Source organism: Bombina bombina, chromosome 10, assembly GCF_027579735.1.
Source record: "Bombina bombina isolate aBomBom1 chromosome 10, aBomBom1.pri, whole genome shotgun sequence".
NCBI lineage: Eukaryota > Metazoa > Chordata > Amphibia > Anura > Bombinatoridae > Bombina > Bombina bombina.
The window spans coordinates 121,847,647-121,866,730 of NC_069508.1; the positions used below are offsets into that span (position 1 = coordinate 121,847,647).

General features: G+C 34.1%; 1 protein-coding gene across 3 annotated transcripts in view; it reads right to left on the reverse strand.

The window, feature by feature from the left end:
* Window positions 1-2,689: 2,689 nt before the first annotated feature.
* Window positions 2,690-19,084, reverse strand: part of ADGRL2 (adhesion G protein-coupled receptor L2) — a 276,588-nt gene continuing 260,193 nt past the window's right edge. For 2 of the 3 annotated variants that reach the window (XM_053693322.1, XM_053693321.1), the window contains 4 exons: window positions 18,366-18,494; window positions 17,881-17,977; window positions 7,907-8,035; window positions 2,690-4,054 (listed from right to left, as the gene is read on the reverse strand). In XM_053693322.1, the coding sequence (XP_053549297.1) occupies window positions 3,303-4,054; window positions 7,907-8,035; window positions 17,881-17,977; window positions 18,366-18,494 (1,107 nt within the window). In that variant the 3' untranslated portion in view covers window positions 2,690-3,302. The remainder of the gene's footprint in view (window positions 4,055-7,906; window positions 8,036-17,880; window positions 17,978-18,365; window positions 18,495-19,084) is intronic. The other variant, XM_053693323.1, reaches the window with a different exon arrangement.

The following is a 19,084-nucleotide window of genomic DNA, read 5'->3' on the forward strand; positions in this document are numbered from 1 at the left end:
GGCACTGGACTAGCTGTGCCCGAGATCACTGTGTAGTGTAGTGATGGTTATGAAAGCATAATTTACATGGAATGGTCACAGATGCATTTTGGAACCAAGAGTTGTAATATGATTAAATAAAAATTTAACTCTAGCTACCATCACAAAAACTACATTTGAAGATTAAAAAGATAAAACATTTGAAGAAAAAAAAATGCTTTGCCAACACTTAAGCATATGAGTAGATCTGTTATGCTTTGTGGTTGTGTGGCTGCCAGAGAAGTTTTTTATTAGGAAGAGTGGGGAAATATTTCTAAAGCAAAAAATAGAAAAAATGTTATATGGCTACAAAAAAGTGTTTGGAGGTCGTGGCTTCTACGAAAGGCAGCAAAACTAAGTACTGACTGGAAGGGTGTCCACACTTTTGCACATGCCACAATTAGTTTTATTTTTTTCAGTCAGTTAAATTCAGCAAATAGTAACTGTGCATTAGAATTTGAAGAAATATGTTGAAATTATAGGGACAGTCTACACCAGAATTTTTATTATTTTAAAAGATAGATAATCCCTTTATTACCCATTTCCCAGTTTTGCATAACCAACACAGTTATATTAATATACTTTTTCCCTTATTTCAGTTCTTTTGACAGACTTGTATTTAGCCAATAAGTGCCCTCTCATTTATAACTCCATGGGCCTGGTCACAATGTTATCTGTATGACATACATGAACTAACACCCTCTAGCTGTGAAAAACTGTCAAATGCATTGTAATAAATGGTGGCCTCAAAGGCTTTGAAATTAGCATATTAGCCTACCTAGGTTTAGCTTTCAATAAATACCAAAAGAACAAAGCAAAGTTGATGATAAAAGTGAATTGGAAAGTTGTTTAAAATTGCACTCCCTATATGAATCATGTAAGTTTAATTTTGACTAGACTGTCCCTTTAAGTTTAACAACTGTATTAAAGGACCAGTCAATACAGTAGATTTGCATAATCAACAAATGCATAAGAAGACAATGCAATAGCACTTAGTCTGAAGTTCAAATGAGTAGTAGATTTTCGTTAAATAAATTGCAAAGTTATTTATATTACCACTCCCCCTGTATCATGTGACAGCCATCAGCCAATCACAAATGCATATACGTATATGCTGTTAATTCTTGCACATGCTCAGTAGGAGTTGGTGACTCAAAAAGTGTAAATATAAAAAACTGTGCACATTTTGTTAATGGAAGTAAATTGGAAATTTGTTGTTGTTGCATGCTGTATGTGAATCATGAAGTTTAATTTTGACTTGAGTGTCCCTTTAACTTCCCTTCACGTATAAATATCAACAAAATATTTTATTTGGTTGGCTTGCATGCATAAAAGTGCGTGTGTCTATATAATATATATTCTTTTTAAGTATCACAAAAGTTTGCCAAGGCAAGTTTCAATAGTTTTATAGCAACATAAACTTGTGTAACTACTGCAGGTGATCAAATACAAGTTGATAAACATTTACTAGTTAACGTGGCAGTATACAGTAAAGTTGGTTCCCCCTTCATGTGTTTTCCATGACTTGTTATACCAACTGTAGGGTAAGAGATACTGTTCACTTTCATTTTGCATAAGAAATAGCTGATTTTTGTCTTTAAACCCACAACCCTTTAGACTGGGCTGAGCTTGCAAGGAAATTAGACCTCCTTATCTTAACACTCTCTATACAGACAAGAGCTTAATTAATTATACACAAAGCCCAATACATAAAACAATTGAAAAAAACAAACATAACATAACTCTCCCGCCTAACACTGGAAATGTGATTTCATCTACTGGCTATGTATACATAGCATCTCTAGAGCCAACTCCAGAAAGTAAAATAGATAATTGGAAGAATAGTAAAAGGGGCAAACAATTTATATATGATAAATATACAACCAATTCTAATTACTGTTACTCTAAATTACCTTGATTTAGTTCAAGAAAGGACTTATAGGAGGAAAAAGGAGAACGATGTGGGACACACATTTATCATTCCTTAGAAAATGAAAATAATTCATAGAAAAAGCAAGCATTTCTTTTTTTTAAAAAGAAAAAAATTCACATTTATTTACTGTCAAACAGGTGTTAAACTTTACATCAGATATTAGTGATGGGCTCTTATTAACAGCGGAGGTTTAAAGAAAAGAATGAAAAAAAAAAAAAAAAAAAAAAAGAGTTTTTCACCAAAAATGTACACATAAAGCTTTAATTATAAAATAAATTAAATTGCTAAACATAGGCAGAAGATCATGGAAGCGTAATATTTAGGATTGTTATCTATAAAAAAAAATTATAATATATAACTAGTCAGGCACCTCTTATTCCAAAATTTGAGAAGTGGCTAGTGCCTTAATAATCCCTGTTCAATAATATTCCAAATATAATCAAACTTGTGCAATTAATGGCAATATTGGCTCCTAAATATACAATAATGCATCTTTTTATGTTTGTTTTAAATTATATTTGGCATCAAGTAAAAAAAAAAATCTTGAAAGTGGGATCAAATTTATTTTTTTGTGAAAAATATGCAATAATGGATAAAACTTGTCTTTTTTTAATACTACAATGAACAAGCGTGTAAAAAAAGATTTGTGCAATCAAGATTTTTCACAATATTTTCTCTGAACTCTAAAATTATTTGACAAATATTTCAGTTGGACACAAACATATTTCACCCTAGCAATAGAACAAAATATAATTTATTTCGCCATTTTTATCATGATAACAGTTCATTGTACAGTTGAGAAAACATAAGAAGTAAGGCCAGTGGCTTGATTGCTAGTGGTTAGACATGTTTTCAATCTTTGCCTTAATGGAAAGACTTGCAGTGAACTGCAAATGCCTAAGCAGGGGGAAAAAAAGATCCTGCATCCAAGACTTGTCAGAAACAGTAAGGTACAGTAAATCTATCCCACAGGATTTTAGAGCCTGCATCTTGTATATAATACAATGCAAGCCTCACAAAAGGGCAGCCATATTTACAAATTAAGTTCGGCAGCTGCTGCAATACAATGGCTGAAGAGATTGATTCACTATAGTCATTAAATTGGCAGCAGCAGATATTTTAAATACCATGTTGGTACCTCTTTGCTTTGTAACAAATATTTTAGTATACTCTGTGTATATACAAAGTTTTTTTTTTTTTTTCTTTATAAAAAAATTCACAGAACTGAAAAGTCCATTAATCTCCTGCACAAGGGAGAACATAGGTCACACTAAGATGTCAGTCAATAGGAAATGACGTGGCCTCAGTCTTTAGTACCTGCACAAGACCATTCTGCACTCCTCAATCTCTATTAAAGACTTGTGACTAACTGCATTTGTCCTTCTCGGACATCCCCTTCTGGGATGCAGCCTTCTTTGTTTATGGGTATAATGTAACCATCACTATTGCCTCTGCTTATCTGATAGTACATCTGTAGATGGCCAGCTCCAAGATTTGGCATGCTTTTATAGTATATGTCCTCATTTTCACTTTTCCTTGATGGAGATAGATCTTCTTCAACATCAGGGCTACTCTCAGGGTATGGAGAGTCCCGTAGATTGGGCATACTAGTATAGAGAGAGTCTCTGTTGGGGGATTGGAGATTGTCTTCAGCATCTGCTGTCAACTGCGACACATAGCTGTCGGTTCCTTCGGTCTTCACTTTCTTCTGTGGGTGGTACAGAAGAGAGTGAGTCCGTTGTGGAATAAGTGGGGCCTCCAACTCTTTATGGTGAAGTTCCAGGCCTTGGTTATCTCCATGCATTAAAGATGAAGCATCAGCTACAATAGCATCATCTTCACTACTACTACCGCCAATAACAGCTTTAACTGGTAGGGTCCTCTCTAAATTGTGGTTCTTACTGCTGCACCGGAGGTTGTTATGTACTAGTTCTGAAATAATCATTTTTTCAAATGCAGTGTCATTCAGACTTAGTCCACAATCAACAACTTGCACGCCATCACTGTAATCTCCATTTCGAAGAGAGTAGCTGTTGTTGAAATTACCATTTAGCGGTAGAGTATCCATGGCACTTGAATCCCTGGCATTGTTCATTGAATGTCCTGAAACAGAAGAGACAAGCAATGGTTAATGTGCATTGTAGAGACCATGTGAGTGATTCACTACAGAGATTTTTTTAATGTCGTCTAGGACAAAGTTATACTTGAAATAGCACTTCAAAATGTTTAGTTATCTGACATTCCCAACTGTAATTAGTTGCACACACTGTGGGGAAAATATTTGAGAACTAACACAGATTGTTCCTTTTTTTTTTTTTTTTCTTTGCCTACTAGAATTAATGTAAGTGTAAAATTAGTCACTCCATGCCCTTGCATATCTTATGCAAAGCTATTAATTTGTCACACTTAGAATTTCGACATCATCACGATTTAGAAAAAACAAAAAACAGTTTGTCCTAAACAACACTAAACTACAAATAAATAAAAAAACAAATAAAATCAATACATATATAGGAAATAAAAGGCAAAATGTACAACATAAAAAACAGACTGGCAAGCAACTACTTAAACAACAGTTCTAATGCTTCCTTATTCTGGGGGTGAAATAAAATAAAAGAATGGAAAATGGACAAATACAAAGAAGGTATGTTACACAAAGACAGCCACCTTTCACACTAGAGTAAACTATGTCCCACAAGCATCATTCAATATTATGATTGACAGCAGGTGGAATGACTCACTTTGACATCTCACATCATGTCTGTCTGCTCAGGCTAACTGGCCTAAGAGTAGCTGATATATAAAAGAAAGTAAAATGATTTATTGTAACAAGATGAATTACTAGGTTTCTCAGCAACTTATACAGAGCAAGGGTTCAGCAAATTAGATTATTTAGCAATAACCGCATTTTATGGTTAAAAAGTAATGTGTATATATACATACAAATATATATATATATATATTTATTTTCTTTTACTAATTTTCTATCTGCCAGCAACTGCCCCAGGCTTTACAAGGTCAGTGTTTGCCTATAGCCCTGCAGTTTGCATCAGTCACAGTGACAGCAGTGAATGAACTCACATGGGCAATTAAAGAGTTAAGCCCAGTGCTAGAATTAGCATGAAGGTCAAATGCAGAAATGTCAAGAATTTCTTTAAGCATGGTTGACAGAAGTTAAACCAAAGAATAAATATTGAATGCAAAATGGGCCAATGTAGCTATGATGTCTTCCTTAGTAAAGAAGACATTTGAAACAGAAAAAAAAAAAAAAAAAAAGTTTACCAAAATAAAACGTTGAGAGAATGGTGGACACATGCTCTGGAAAAAGCGTGGATTGTTGACATGGTAATGTACAATAGACACTGAAGAATACAAGTTTAACATGCCTCAATGAAAAAACAAAATTGTATCTCAAAGATCTCTTGGCCAACAGAGAGATGCGAGTGTGTGTGGAACAAAAAAAAAATGGTTTTCAAATGAAACTGACCACTGTGATGCTGTTGCATTATATGCAAGGCTTGGAGGAAATGGAAAACGTAACTGAAATTTGCAATATAAGACATTCCATGCTTAAAGCTGCAGCATATTACAGTGCTTTTTTACATCATGCTTTGATGGGGCAATTATGTCATGACATTAAAAATATGATATCTCTGTAAACACATTTCAGCAAATTAAAAACAAATATGCATGTTGCGGAAATGCAACATGTGTAACAGTAATGATGAGATAATGGATGTTGCTACTAAGGCTGTAATAGAAAAACAATACATCCAATTGGGATCTTTTAGGTAAGATATAATCTCATTGGATAGTTTATATTGATATTGTACTTTATGTTTATAAATGATGTGACCATGTGCTGTATTCCAGATTACATAAAGATGTAGTCTTGAAAACAAATACATATAATAATCTTGCTATTTAATGAGTACATGGGAACATTTCAGGAAGTCATTTTTCTGATATGCTGCAGAGTGAAGCACAAAAGTGGGCATTATATCTCATTTTAAGAGGCAGGTTGCCTGCCTGTGATCAGGTAATTCACTTCAAGTCTTTTCTTAGCCTGTAGCAAGATTACTGTGGGAATGTAGAAATGAAAGCAAATAAAACATTTCTGCTTGACGGCACTCTTTTAAAAACAGCAAATTATTTCAGCATTGCAAATATATTACCAACTGAGATTTCAGAATATTCATTGCTGTTATCCAAATGCAGACAAAAAAAAAAGTCCAGATTCAATTTGAAATGAATACTACTAGGACTTTGACTACAGATTGTGAACCGCTTGCCCGCTGAGTTTACGTTATGATTGATTGTTATGTTTTAAATGTGCCTGTTAAAAACCATGCTGAAAAAATTTACATTTGATAGGCAAAGTTAAGTTTTACTCCCATACTTGTCTCTCTGTAGGTCGCTAGAGGAAAGCATAAAGGTAAGAAAACGAGAGAATAAAAAAAAACAGTAGAAACTAAAGTTAAAAGAGAATTTAAATTGACTGAACATATTTAGATTTAGATGAGTAGCAAATAATCTAGATTAACTATAACTTTACATCTTTTATTAACACTTTAAACTAAAACATCTTTAAATGCATTATTTTTAATTTAAAGGGATAGAAAAGTCAAAAATGAAATGTGCATGGATATGTTTCAATTTTAATTAAATAAGCCTTTAATGTAATAAACTTTTATTAGCAAAAATGCTTCCCGTAAAAGCTATAACTGGTTTTCAGTGGCATATGCACATATGCGGTAAGGACTCGTGCACCAGTATTCAAAAAACACGTGCTCTTAGAGGGTCAAGCAGTGGCATGTATGACATAAATTAAGTTTTCAAAGACGCAACACACACAGTCAGCTCTATGGGCAGGCATGGTGTTTGAATGCAGATACATGGGCCTTCACAGCATATGTGAGTATGCCACTGAAAACCAGTAATACATTTTACTGGAAGCATTTTTGCTAATGGAAGTATATTGCAAAAATATGTCTATTTAAAAGGGACACTGAACCCAATTTTTTTCTTTCATAATTCAGATAGAGCAAGCAATTTTAAGCAAGTTTCTAATTTACTCCTATTATCAATTTTTCTTCGTTCTCTTGCTATCTTTATTTTAAAATCATGAATGTAAATCTTAGCATCCAGCCCATTTTGGGTTCAGCACCATGGATAGCGCTTGCTTATTAGAGGCTTACATTTACCCACCAATAAGCAAGCATAACCCAGGTTCTCAACCAAGAATGGGCCAGCTCCTATGCATCACATTCCTGCTTTTTAAATAAAGATAGAAAGAGAATGAAGAAAAATTAATAGGAGTAAATTAGAAAGTTGCTTAAAATTGCATGCTCTATCTGAATCAAACGAAAAAATGTGGGTTTAGTGTCCCTTTAAAATTGAAATGCACTCATTCACATTTCAATTTTGACATTTCTTCCCCTCCGCAGAGCTATAAAAATGTAACATGTTCTTGTATCTGATGCACACACTGTAGCTTGTATTTCAAGGTACATATACCAGCATAAAGCTGCACTATACTATAGATGTGCCAGTGATAAGTGATTAATGCCAGTTTTGTAACCAGAGCCTTGTCTGCAATGCAATAATTCTAAAGAATCAATAGGTTTATTGAATCTGAACCTAGTATTATGTAGACTTGTACCTCTAAATGATAAATATCTTGAAGATGGGCGCTTGGACCATGTGGTGTCAGTCCTGATAAAGTATATTAAGATTTATGCCACCTGTGTTGAAGACATGGACAATTATAGGTAAATACTAATATAACTCAAGACATTCCCATAATATAGTGCAGTTTTAGAGGCCTGGCATAGGCAGTGCTGCATATCCGTTAATATTTAGTGAAGAAAAAAAAAAACGAAAGGATGCAAAATTGATTATCTTATCTCCAATATATAGAGGGTAAGAATGTCAATTACTTAAGTATAAGCACACCTGGTGAGTTAAACACTGGAGCAGAAGGGGCATTACATACAACTGTTTCAGCGAGCAATGTGTTATAGGGATTGTTAGTGCCGTGGGGTCGTAGAAGAGGGTTTGTTAGTAGATAATTGCCAGTCATTCCTAAAGCAAAGAGAAAGAGAGATATCAGTTCGAAATGTACTCTGACAGATTCAATAAAGTTTTTTGTTTGTTTTTTATATTATTGCTCATAAGCAGTGTACAAGTTTGTCAAATATAATTTCTGTCAAAATATCTGATTATATTTGAACAGATAATTCAAAAAAAAAAAAGAAAAGAAAGGGAGAATTGTGTCAAAGAATTGCTAATTCATAGGTGCATTCAAAAAGGGTTCCCTAACCAATGCCATTTAAGAGCGACATTAAATAATCTAATCTACACAGAATTACTGTCAAATGAGATTGGTAATTAAAGGCACAGAACTTACGGTTATGTACTGAGCTACTACAGTGTGCAGGGAAAGAAAGATCTTAAACCTATCGCTTGAGGAGCGAAAACTCTACATTTAATGAATATTTTAGGAGAACGATCCCTGGTGGAAACATCTGTGTTAATAAAAAGGGATGACAAAGTAAGGCGAGGAACAAATAAACAAACATGGATAGTAGAAGACAAACTGCAAAAAAAGCCTTGCATAGCTTATGCAAAAGCAGACATGCTGCAAATATAGTTTAGCATTCCCAAGCACACATTAAAACAATGACTTTTTTAAAAAAAAACACCAAATTCAAACACTTTTTTTCTGCTGCAACCAATTTAAGACTTGAAACCCATTTTTTTTCTTTAATGATTCAGATAGAGCATGCTATTTTAAGCAATTTTCTAATTTACTCCTATTATTGGTGGCTACATTTAGCCACCAATAATCAAGCCTAACCCAGGTTCTGAATAAAAAATGGATACAGCTCCTAAGCTTTACATTCCTGCTTTCTTTCTTTTTTTAAGATAGCAAGAGAGTAAGAAAATTTGATACTCTGAGTAAATTAAAAAGTTGCTTAAAATTGCATGCTCTATCTGAATCATTAAAGAAAAAAATTGGGTTTAGTGTCCTTTTAATTGTCTTCTGTCAAGAACAGAAAAGTATGAACATTTTAAATAAAAAACAAAAACAAATGATAATTTAGATTTGACGGATATTAAACCTAATGCAAACATTTTTGTTTCAGTGTTATGCATGCTGTGTACAATAATTAGCATTAAAATGGAAATATAAAAAACAAATAAAATCTTAACACTTAAAATAACTAAAATTTTGTCAGAACAAACACTAGCATGTAATTACTACTTTTTAGTGAACAAATAGCAATTTTATTAGGAGCATTAAATATATTTTAATTAGTTTTTTAATAGCCTTAGAATATAATCAAAAATACTTTTTGATAATATTATAGTAAGCATTAAATAACAATGTTTAAGTACAAACCTAATCTAAGGGAAACAAAGATCATGTTGAAACCTAATTTTTTTTAAAACAAATTTTCAGTGGAGCAAAAGTATTCTTTTCCAATACAGTAAAAAAAATAAGAAAGGATTCCTATAACACTATGTGATTGAAATCTCAAAGTTTATATGGTCATATACTTTAAATTAAATAATATTGAACATTTTTTCGAAGTATAATTTAAAGTAGCCTTGATAAAACTCAATGTTATCAAATGGGTTTTTTCTTAAAACCACAAAAAAAAAAAAGCTTCAACAGTCTTCATAAAAGTCCTAAATAATTGGAAAAGTTAAAATTAAACTTACATGATTCAGACAGAGCATGTTATTTTAAGACACTTTTAGATTCACCGTTGAAAAAGAATACATACATATTCTACACTAATGGTGGTGACTGGTGTCTGCATAATTTTGTCTCTTGTGATTGGCTGACTAGATGTATTCAGGTAGCTCTAAGCAGTGCATTGCTGCTCCTTCAGCAAAGGGTAGTAAGAGAATGATGAAGCAGATTTGAAAAGTTGTTTAAAATTGTATGTTCTATCTGAATAGTGAAAGAAAAAAATTGAGTTGCATGTCCTTTTTAAACCATAACAATTCCAGACAAGAAAGCAGTCAATTACACAAAATGTGTAGTTGTTAAAGTGACCTTAAATTTTCTGATACTTTGCCAATAAATTTGTGAGCAGATAACGCATTAAAAAATTGTACATAATTTTTAAACTCATTTACTGTGAAACACAACATTTATAGTAGATAAATATTGTAAGTTACTAACAAGGTAATACCATAAAGGCACATTCATATGAATTTGTTGATCCTTAAAATGCTTTAAAATATGGCTGCAATACAAAAAGAAAATAATCTAGCTTAAAGGGGGAAAATACAATTTCAGAAAAATGTATTTCATTTTGATATCCAAATTAATATATTTGTGTGCTGTTTTCACCTAATTTTCTGATAATCAGAATCTACAAAAAGTAATTAAATAAAAACAAGGTTTAAGGACATCCTCAACAGATATCTGCATATGGCATTGAAGGAAACCCAGGAAAATTTAGGGAAACTGGGTGTTTTTAAAACCTCTTTTCCATTTAGATCTTAATCTAAAGACCAAATTTTGGAGATATTTCATTAACAAAATGTGAAAAAATAGTGCCAATTTCCACTTGCACTTAACAAAAATGCATTGTTCTGTGGTACCGAAAATGTACGTTAGCCTTTAAATACAAGAAATACAAACTATATAAGCTTTAACTACCCATACATCTATGTGATGGAATCTAACAATAATAATTAACTGTATGCACAGAACATAAGTGTCATATGTATACAAACAAAGGGACAGTCTACTCCAGAATTTTTATTGTTTAAAAAGATAGATAATCCCTTTATTACCCATTCCCTGGTTTTGCATAACCAACTCAGTTATATTAATACACTTTTTACCTCTGTGATTACCTTGTATCTAAAGTATCTGCCAATTTCCCCCTTATTTCAGTTCTTTTGACAGACTTGCATTTTAGCCAATCAGTGCCCCCTCATAAATAACGTGCATGAGCACAATGATATCTATATGGCACACATGAAACAACGCCATCTAGCTGTCAAAAACGGTCAAATGCATTCATATAAGAGACAGCCTTCAAGGGCTTAGAAATTAGCAAATGGGCCTACCTAGGTTTAGCTTTCAACTAAGAATTCCAACAAAACAAATTTGATGATAAAAGTAATCTGGAAAGTTTTTTTTTTTTAAATTACATGTCCTATCTGAATCAGTGCCCCCTCATAAATAACGTGCATGAGCACAATGATATCTATATGGCACACATGAAACAACGCCATCTAGCTGTCAAAAACGGTCAAATGCATTCATATAAGAGACAGCCTTCAAGGGCTTAGAAATTAGCAAATGGGCCTACCTAGGTTTAGCTTTCAACTAAGAATTCCAACAAAACAAATTTGATGATAAAAGTAATCTGGAAAGTTTTTTTTTTAAATTACATGTCCTATCTGAATCATGAAAGTTTAATTTTGATTAGACTGTCCCTTAAATGAACCACAAAAAAAAAAGTAATATATATATATATATATATATATATATATATATATATAAAGAATTCCCTTATATACAATTCCCAGACCACTGGTAGTGTCCACTGAAACCCGGCACTTTACAAGCACTTCACTCAGGATAGTGTAAAACAGTTCATACCTTTATTGTCGGTGTTACAATCAAACACACAGCAAGCATATGCATTGTGATTACCAGGAGACACAGGTGCTAATGGAGTGTGACGTCATCTGACGCGTTTCACGCCCTTCTGGCGCTTTGTCAAAGTGGTCTGGGAATTGTATATAAGGGAATTCTTTTGTTTTTATATGTATCCGAGTAGCGAGCAGCCACGGTCTGCAGACTCAGGTTTGTGTCGGGAGAGGCGCCGACACAGCTTCCCTTCAGTTCGTCTTTAGACCTAGTCGCCTGTGTTTCTATGCTCTCAGCTTCTATCTGTTTTAGACCTAGTCGCCTGTGTTTCTATGCTCTCAGCTTCTATCTGTGTATATATATATATATATATATATATATATATATACGTTGATTGGAGTAGCCATGTTAGTCCAGAGATTTAGATATCAAAATAACAAGAGTATTGCATTGAGCAATGATACTTTTTTTATTGGACGAACTATACATTTATAAGATGACAAGCTTTCGGAAGAGTTCCTTCCTTTATCAAGTCTGAAGCAATACTAACCAATTCAATGGAATTTACAGATTGTATCTTAAAACACAGAATAGCTAAGAAGACAGTGCAGGGAGAGGAGGAGGTGTCGTAAAAATCATGAGGGGGGCTTAGGTAACAGGCAGACAGTGTCCAGTGTAGGAGAACAGACAGGGGAAATATATAGCTTTACATAGAGCATATACTGACATAAAGTTATATATCAATATTGAATCAATATCTATAGAGATGTGAAATTGTATATACAGGGGGAATACAAAAGTTAAGAAAAGACAAAAGTGTGGACATAGGCTTACCTGTGTACCTATGTATAAAGAATGTGGAATATACAATGTAATTGACTAAATGAAAGTACATTACAAAAATTTTTGATAATGTGTTAAGAATCCAGAGTCCACATTTAGTCCAGAATTAAACAGGTTGAAGTGCATTATCATTTTCATTTCAAAGGTTTTTCTTTCCATGGTGTTATTGAAGTTGCCTCTGAGAATTTTGATTTTGAGGTTTTGGATGGAGTGGTCAGGTTGGGTGAAATGGTGACCAACAGGGGTGCAGTATTTTGTTTCACAGTGGTTTTTGATTGAGTGTCTGTGTAAGTTCATTCGAAGGTGCAGTTTTTGGCTTGTTTCTCCAATATAGCATCCCATTTCACATGCAGTGCAATGTATCATGTATACCACATTTGCAGATATACATGAATATGCCCCTTTAATGTTGTAAGATTTATTATTGTGATTTACTGTGCTGCTTTCACAAACGTGTTGACACAGTTTGCAGCGAGCTTTATAGCAGCACTTGGTTCCATTCTGAGTGTTCTTTTTCTCAAGGGGTAGCTTCCTATGTACCAGTTTCTGCTTTAGGTTAGGTGCTTGTCTGTATGCCAGGATTGGGGGTTTTGGAAAGATTTTTTTGAGTGTGGGATCCTCTAAGAGTAGTGGCTGTAAGTCTTTTATGATTTTTCGTATCCCTTCCACAGCAGGGTTGTATTTGACTACTAGTGGGATACGTGATATGTTTTTCTTCTCCCTGTATTGTAGTAAGTGTTCACGTGGGGTATTGAGGGCAGAGTTAATTTTTTTATTTATAATCCTTGTTTTGTAACCTTTTTCTCTGAATGATTGGGACAATGTGATGAGGTGTTTGTCACGGTCCTTGGTATCTGAACAAATTCTGTGGTATCTTGTAGCCTGACTGTAGATTATGGATTTTTTAATGTGATTGGGGTGGGAGCTGGAGCTGTGGAGGTAGCTGCATCTATCTGTTGGTTTCCTGTATACAGATGAGTGCAGTTTGCCATTTGTGATGGATATTGTTGTATCCAGGAAGTTGACACAGTCTCTAGAAAAGTTCATTTTAAGCTTGATTGATGCATGAAATAGATTAAATGATTTATGAAAATGTTCAAGGTTTTTTTCTCCTTCTGTCCATATGATGAAAATATCATCGATGTAGCGAAAGTATTTGAATGGTTTGTGAGGGTGAGTGGCTAGGAATCTCTGTTCTAAGTCAGCCATGAAGAGGTTTGCGTACTGTGGTGCCATTTTGGTGCCCATGGCTGTTCCCATGATTTGTAAGTAGATGGAGTGGTTGAAGATGAAATAATTGTGAGTAAGTATAAATTCTGTAAGTTTACTGACTGTAGAAGCACTATATGTCTGGTTAAGGCTGTTGCAGGAAAGAAAGTTTAAGCAGGCATCAATACCATCTTTATGTGGAATATTGCTGTACAGGGATTCCACATCCATTGTCACAAGTATAGTATCCTCTGGCAATTCTGTTATCTGGCTGATTTTGTTAAGAAAATCAGTGGTGTCTTTTATAAAGCTAGTGGTGTTAATAACTAAGGGCTTAAGAATATTCTCCACTAGGCCCGATAGTTGCTCAGTCAGAGTGTCCATGCCTGTTATTATTGGTCTTCCTGGGTTCCCTGGTTTGTGGATTTTTGGGAGCATGTAGAATGTCCCTATGCTTGGGTTAGAGGGCACCAGTTTGTCCAGTTTATGTTGCGTGTGTTTAGGGAATGTTTTAATTAGATACAATCTGTAAATTCCATTGAATTGGTTAGTATTGCTTCAGACTTGATAAAGGAAGGAACTCTTCCGAAAGCTTGTCATCTTATAAATGTATAGTTCGTCCAATAAAAAAAGTATCATTGCTCAATGCAATACTCTTGTTATTTTGATATCTAAATCTCTGGACTAACATGGCTACTCCAATCAACGTGACTATGGAAGATACTGAATATAGCCATAATAAGAAGCAAATCATGAAACTGATCACAAAAGAAACACAGATCAACAGTGATATATACTTCCTATCATCCTGCAAAAAAATGAATCTCATTCCAAATGGACTGAAAATTAAGAATCCACTTGCAACCACTCATAACTGTGAGTATGCTGAAAAACTTTGCAGACGTACCAGTGAGAAACTGAGAAATAACCTAATTCATCAACTATATAGCAAAAAGCAAATAATAAAAGACCAAAAGCAGCTCCTACTACAAAAACTACAAGAAAATAATGGGTACAATGAAGAAATTAAAAAAGAAATGCAACACTTCCACAAAGCACAACAACAAAATTTTATCAAGAAGAAAAAGAAGAAACTTGCATGCCTGTCACAAAACAGAATAAAACACCAAATGCAAGAAAACAGAGCTCCACGTGACAGATCAACTACAACTTCAACAACAAATGACCAAACGTCCACAGACAATAACAGCACCTCATTTAAAACACAAACTGTCACCAACCAAGAAAACCACACAGAAAACTCAGGGATTGTGAACCTGTCAAAATACCACCTGTCAGAGCCAGAGATATCAGTACTGTGTAAAGGATTATCATTCTGTCCAAGTACAAATCTAGACAAAATCCAACTGTACTCAGACTTAGAAGAATTCTTCAGGAGATTGCGGCTAAAAGAATTCTTCTATGACAAAGAAAATACCAGCACTATGGAGGACTACAATGGAAGAAAAAAGAACACAGTCTTTACACCTGCACCAGGACGCAACACAAAATTGGACAGCTATATTGAAAGCTTCCGGTTGAGAACTGCATCTCTGCTCAACACACAGCAGAAAAAAATAATGTATAACCTCTCACACTTAGAAAAAAACGCTATAAAAAACTTAAGAAATAATGAAAACATTACCATTAAGCCTGCGGACAAGGGAGGAGCAGTGGTGATCATGAATACACAGGACTACATCACAGAGGGAAATAGACAATTATCAGATCAAACTTATTACAAAAAACTAGAAAAGGACCCCACCCAGGAATACACTTTGCAACTTAGAAAACTAATTAAAACATTCCCTAAACACACGCAACATAAACTGGACAAACTGGTGCCCTCTAACCCAAGCATAGGGACATTCTACATGCTCCCAAAAATCCACAAACCAGGGAACCCAGGAAGACCAATAATAACAGGCATGGACACTCTGACTGAGCAACTATCGGGCCTAGTGGAGAATATTCTTAAGCCCTTAGTTATTAACACCACTAGCTTTATAAAAGACACCACTGATTTTCTTAACAAAATCAGCCAGATAACAGAATTGCCAGAGGATACTATACTTGTGACAATGGATGTGGAATCCCTGTACAGCAATATTCCACATAAAGATGGTATTGATGCCTGCTTAAACTTTCTTTCCTGCAACAGCCTTAACCAGACATATAGTGCTTCTACAGTCAGTAAACTTACAGAATTTATACTTACTCACAATTATTTCATCTTCAACCACTCCATCTACTTACAAATCATGGGAACAGCCATGGGCACCAAAATGGCACCACAGTACGCAAACCTCTTCATGGCTGACTTAGAACAGAGATTCCTAGCCACTCACCCTCACAAACCATTCAAATACTTTCGCTACATTGATGATATTTTCATCATATGGACAGAAGGAGAAAAAAACCTTGAACATTTTCATAAATCATTTAATCTATTTCATGCATCAATCAAGCTTAAAATGAACTTTTCTAGAGACTGTGTCAACTTCCTGGATACAACAATATCCATCACAAATGGCAAACTGCACTCATCTGTATACAGGAAACCAACAGATAGATGCAGCTACCTCCACAGCTCCAGCTCCCACCCCAATCACATTAAAAAATCCATAATCTACAGTCAGGCTACAAGATACCACAGAATTTGTTCAGATACCAAGGACCGTGACAAACACCTCATCACATTGTCCCAATCATTCAGAGAAAAAGGTTACAAAACAAGGATTATAAATAAAAAAATTAACTCTGCCCTCAATACCCCACGTGAACACTTACTACAATACAGGGAGAAGAAAAACATATCACGTATCCCACTAGTAGTCAAATACAACCCTGCTGTGGAAGGGATACGAAAAATCATAAAAGACTTACAGCCACTACTCTTAGAGGATCCCACACTCAAAAAAATCTTTCCAAAACCCCCAATCCTGGCATACAGACAAGCACCTAACCTAAAGCAGAAACTGGTACATAGGAAGCTACCCCTTGAGAAAAAGAACACTCAGAATGGAACCAAGTGCTGCTATAAAGCTCGCTGCAAACTGTGTCAACACGTTTGTGAAAGCAGCACAGTAAATCACAATAATAAATCTTACAACATTAAAGGGGCATATTCATGTATATCTGCAAATGTGGTATACATGATACATTGCACTGCATGTGAAATGGGATGCTATATTGGAGAAACAAGCCAAAAACTGCACCTTCGAATGAACTTACACAGACACTCAATCAAAAACCACTGTGAAACAAAATACTGCACCCCTGTTGGTCACCATTTCACCCAACCTGACCACTCCATCCAAAACCTCAAAATCAAAATTCTCAGAGGCAACTTCAATAACACCATGGAAAGAAAAACCTTTGAAATGAAAATGATAATGCACTTCAACCTGTTTAATTCTGGACTAAATGTGGACTCTGGATTCTTAACACATTATCAAAAATTTTTGTAATGTACTTTCATTTAGTCAATTACATTGTATATTCCACATTCTTTATACATAGGTACACAGGTAAGCCTATGTCCACACTTTTGTCTTTTCTTAACTTTTGTATTCCCCCTGTATATACAATTTCACATCTCTATAGATATTGATTCAATATTGATATATAACTTTATGTCAGTATATGCTCTATGTAAAGCTATATATTTCCCCTGTCTGTTCTCCTACACTGGACACTGTCTGCCTGTTACCTAAGCCCCCCTCATGATTTTTACGACACCTCCTCCTCTCCCTGCACTGTCTTCTTAGCTATTCTGTGTTTTAAGATACAATCTGTAAATTCCATTGAATTGGTTAGTATTGCTTCAGACTTGATAAAGGAAGGAACTCTTCCGAAAGCTTGTCATCTTATAAATGTATAGTTCGTCCAATAAAAAAAGTATCATTGCTCAATGCAATACTCTTGTTATTTTGATATATATATATATATATATATATATATATATATATATATATATATGTGTGTGTGTGTGTGTGTATATATACTGTATATATCTGTCAAATTAACTAAAAACTCATACATTCTCTCTAAGGTTCAACTACACAAATATATATTTCATATTTGATATACACTGATTGGATAAAAAAATATTTAATAAAAAGTTAGTCTTTAAATTTTTAATTAGGGTGAAAAAAAAACAACTTTTCCATTTATGTCTAAAGCGCAAAATGTTAAGTTGAAAGAACATTCATTTCATAAACATTTGTATGAAATGTTGGCAGTTAATTACCTTGATTAAGAGTAGACGTGCTGTTGATATCACCTGAGATAAAGGACGATTCTGACTGTTTTCGCACTGTGTCATTCCACATCCTTCTGATTCGACTCTGTTAGTAAAAGTCACATAACATTATCATTATCTTTTGGATTACAATTGGGCACAAGTGGCAGTTTCTGGCACACTAAACAATTAAGTAGAAGATAGCAATCCTTCCATTTCAAAAATATTATATTCCAATTCAATTAACTGCAATTATAATTGTGGAACTTACTAATTGAGTATTGTACAATATGTTTAGGGGAAAAATAGGAAGTTAATCAAAGACCTTGAGGAAATATTTAAAACTGAATCAATTCCATGAAAAGAGGAAAAAACATCTATTTGCCATCTAGATCACTATAATGAGAAGACAATTAGTGCATCTGAACTAAATGGGTCTCTGAAGAGTTGCTATAAATAAGGTTAATTAAAAACGCTGTCAACCTCTTTGTTACCTGTGTGCCAGAGGAATAGCGAGCACTAGTTCTTGTAGTCGACGCTTTCACAGAACTGTGGGGGCTCTCGGTTGGAAGACCACCGCAGCAATACGAGTGTCTGAAACATTTACTGTATTCTTTACGCACCTGAGAAACAAAAAAGAAGGATTTAATTTTTGTAAACCAATATTATAATCACTAACCATTTATGATCATTTAAATATACATCTCAAAAAAACAAGAGCAATTGTTAATAACTAATGAAATATGATTTTTTGTTTATATTAAAAGGGACATTGTACACTAGATTTTTCTTTGGATAAATGTTTTGTAGATGATCCATTTATATAGACCATCTGGTACTGTTTTTATAAAAATGAATAGTTTTGCTTATTTTTTAAAAACATTGTGCTGATTTTCAGACTTCTAACCAAGCCCCACAGTGTCAGATGAATACAACGTTCACAGACTCCTGCAGGCTCCCGTTAATGTAATCTGTCTTTTCATATGCAGGAAATGTCTGCTCTTTTTGTTTAGCCAGACCCTTTGAGTGGGTGTCCCAGACTACATCAACAATTCTAAACTGGGAGCTTCTAAGTAAGTTTTTAAAAGGTTTTATAAAGGATTTTTAGAGCAGTATCTGTGGATATTCTTTATAGTAGTGTCTATTACATGTAGTTATATGACAATTGGTGTATACAGTCTCTTTAATGGAACCTTTTTATTAAAGCATGTGC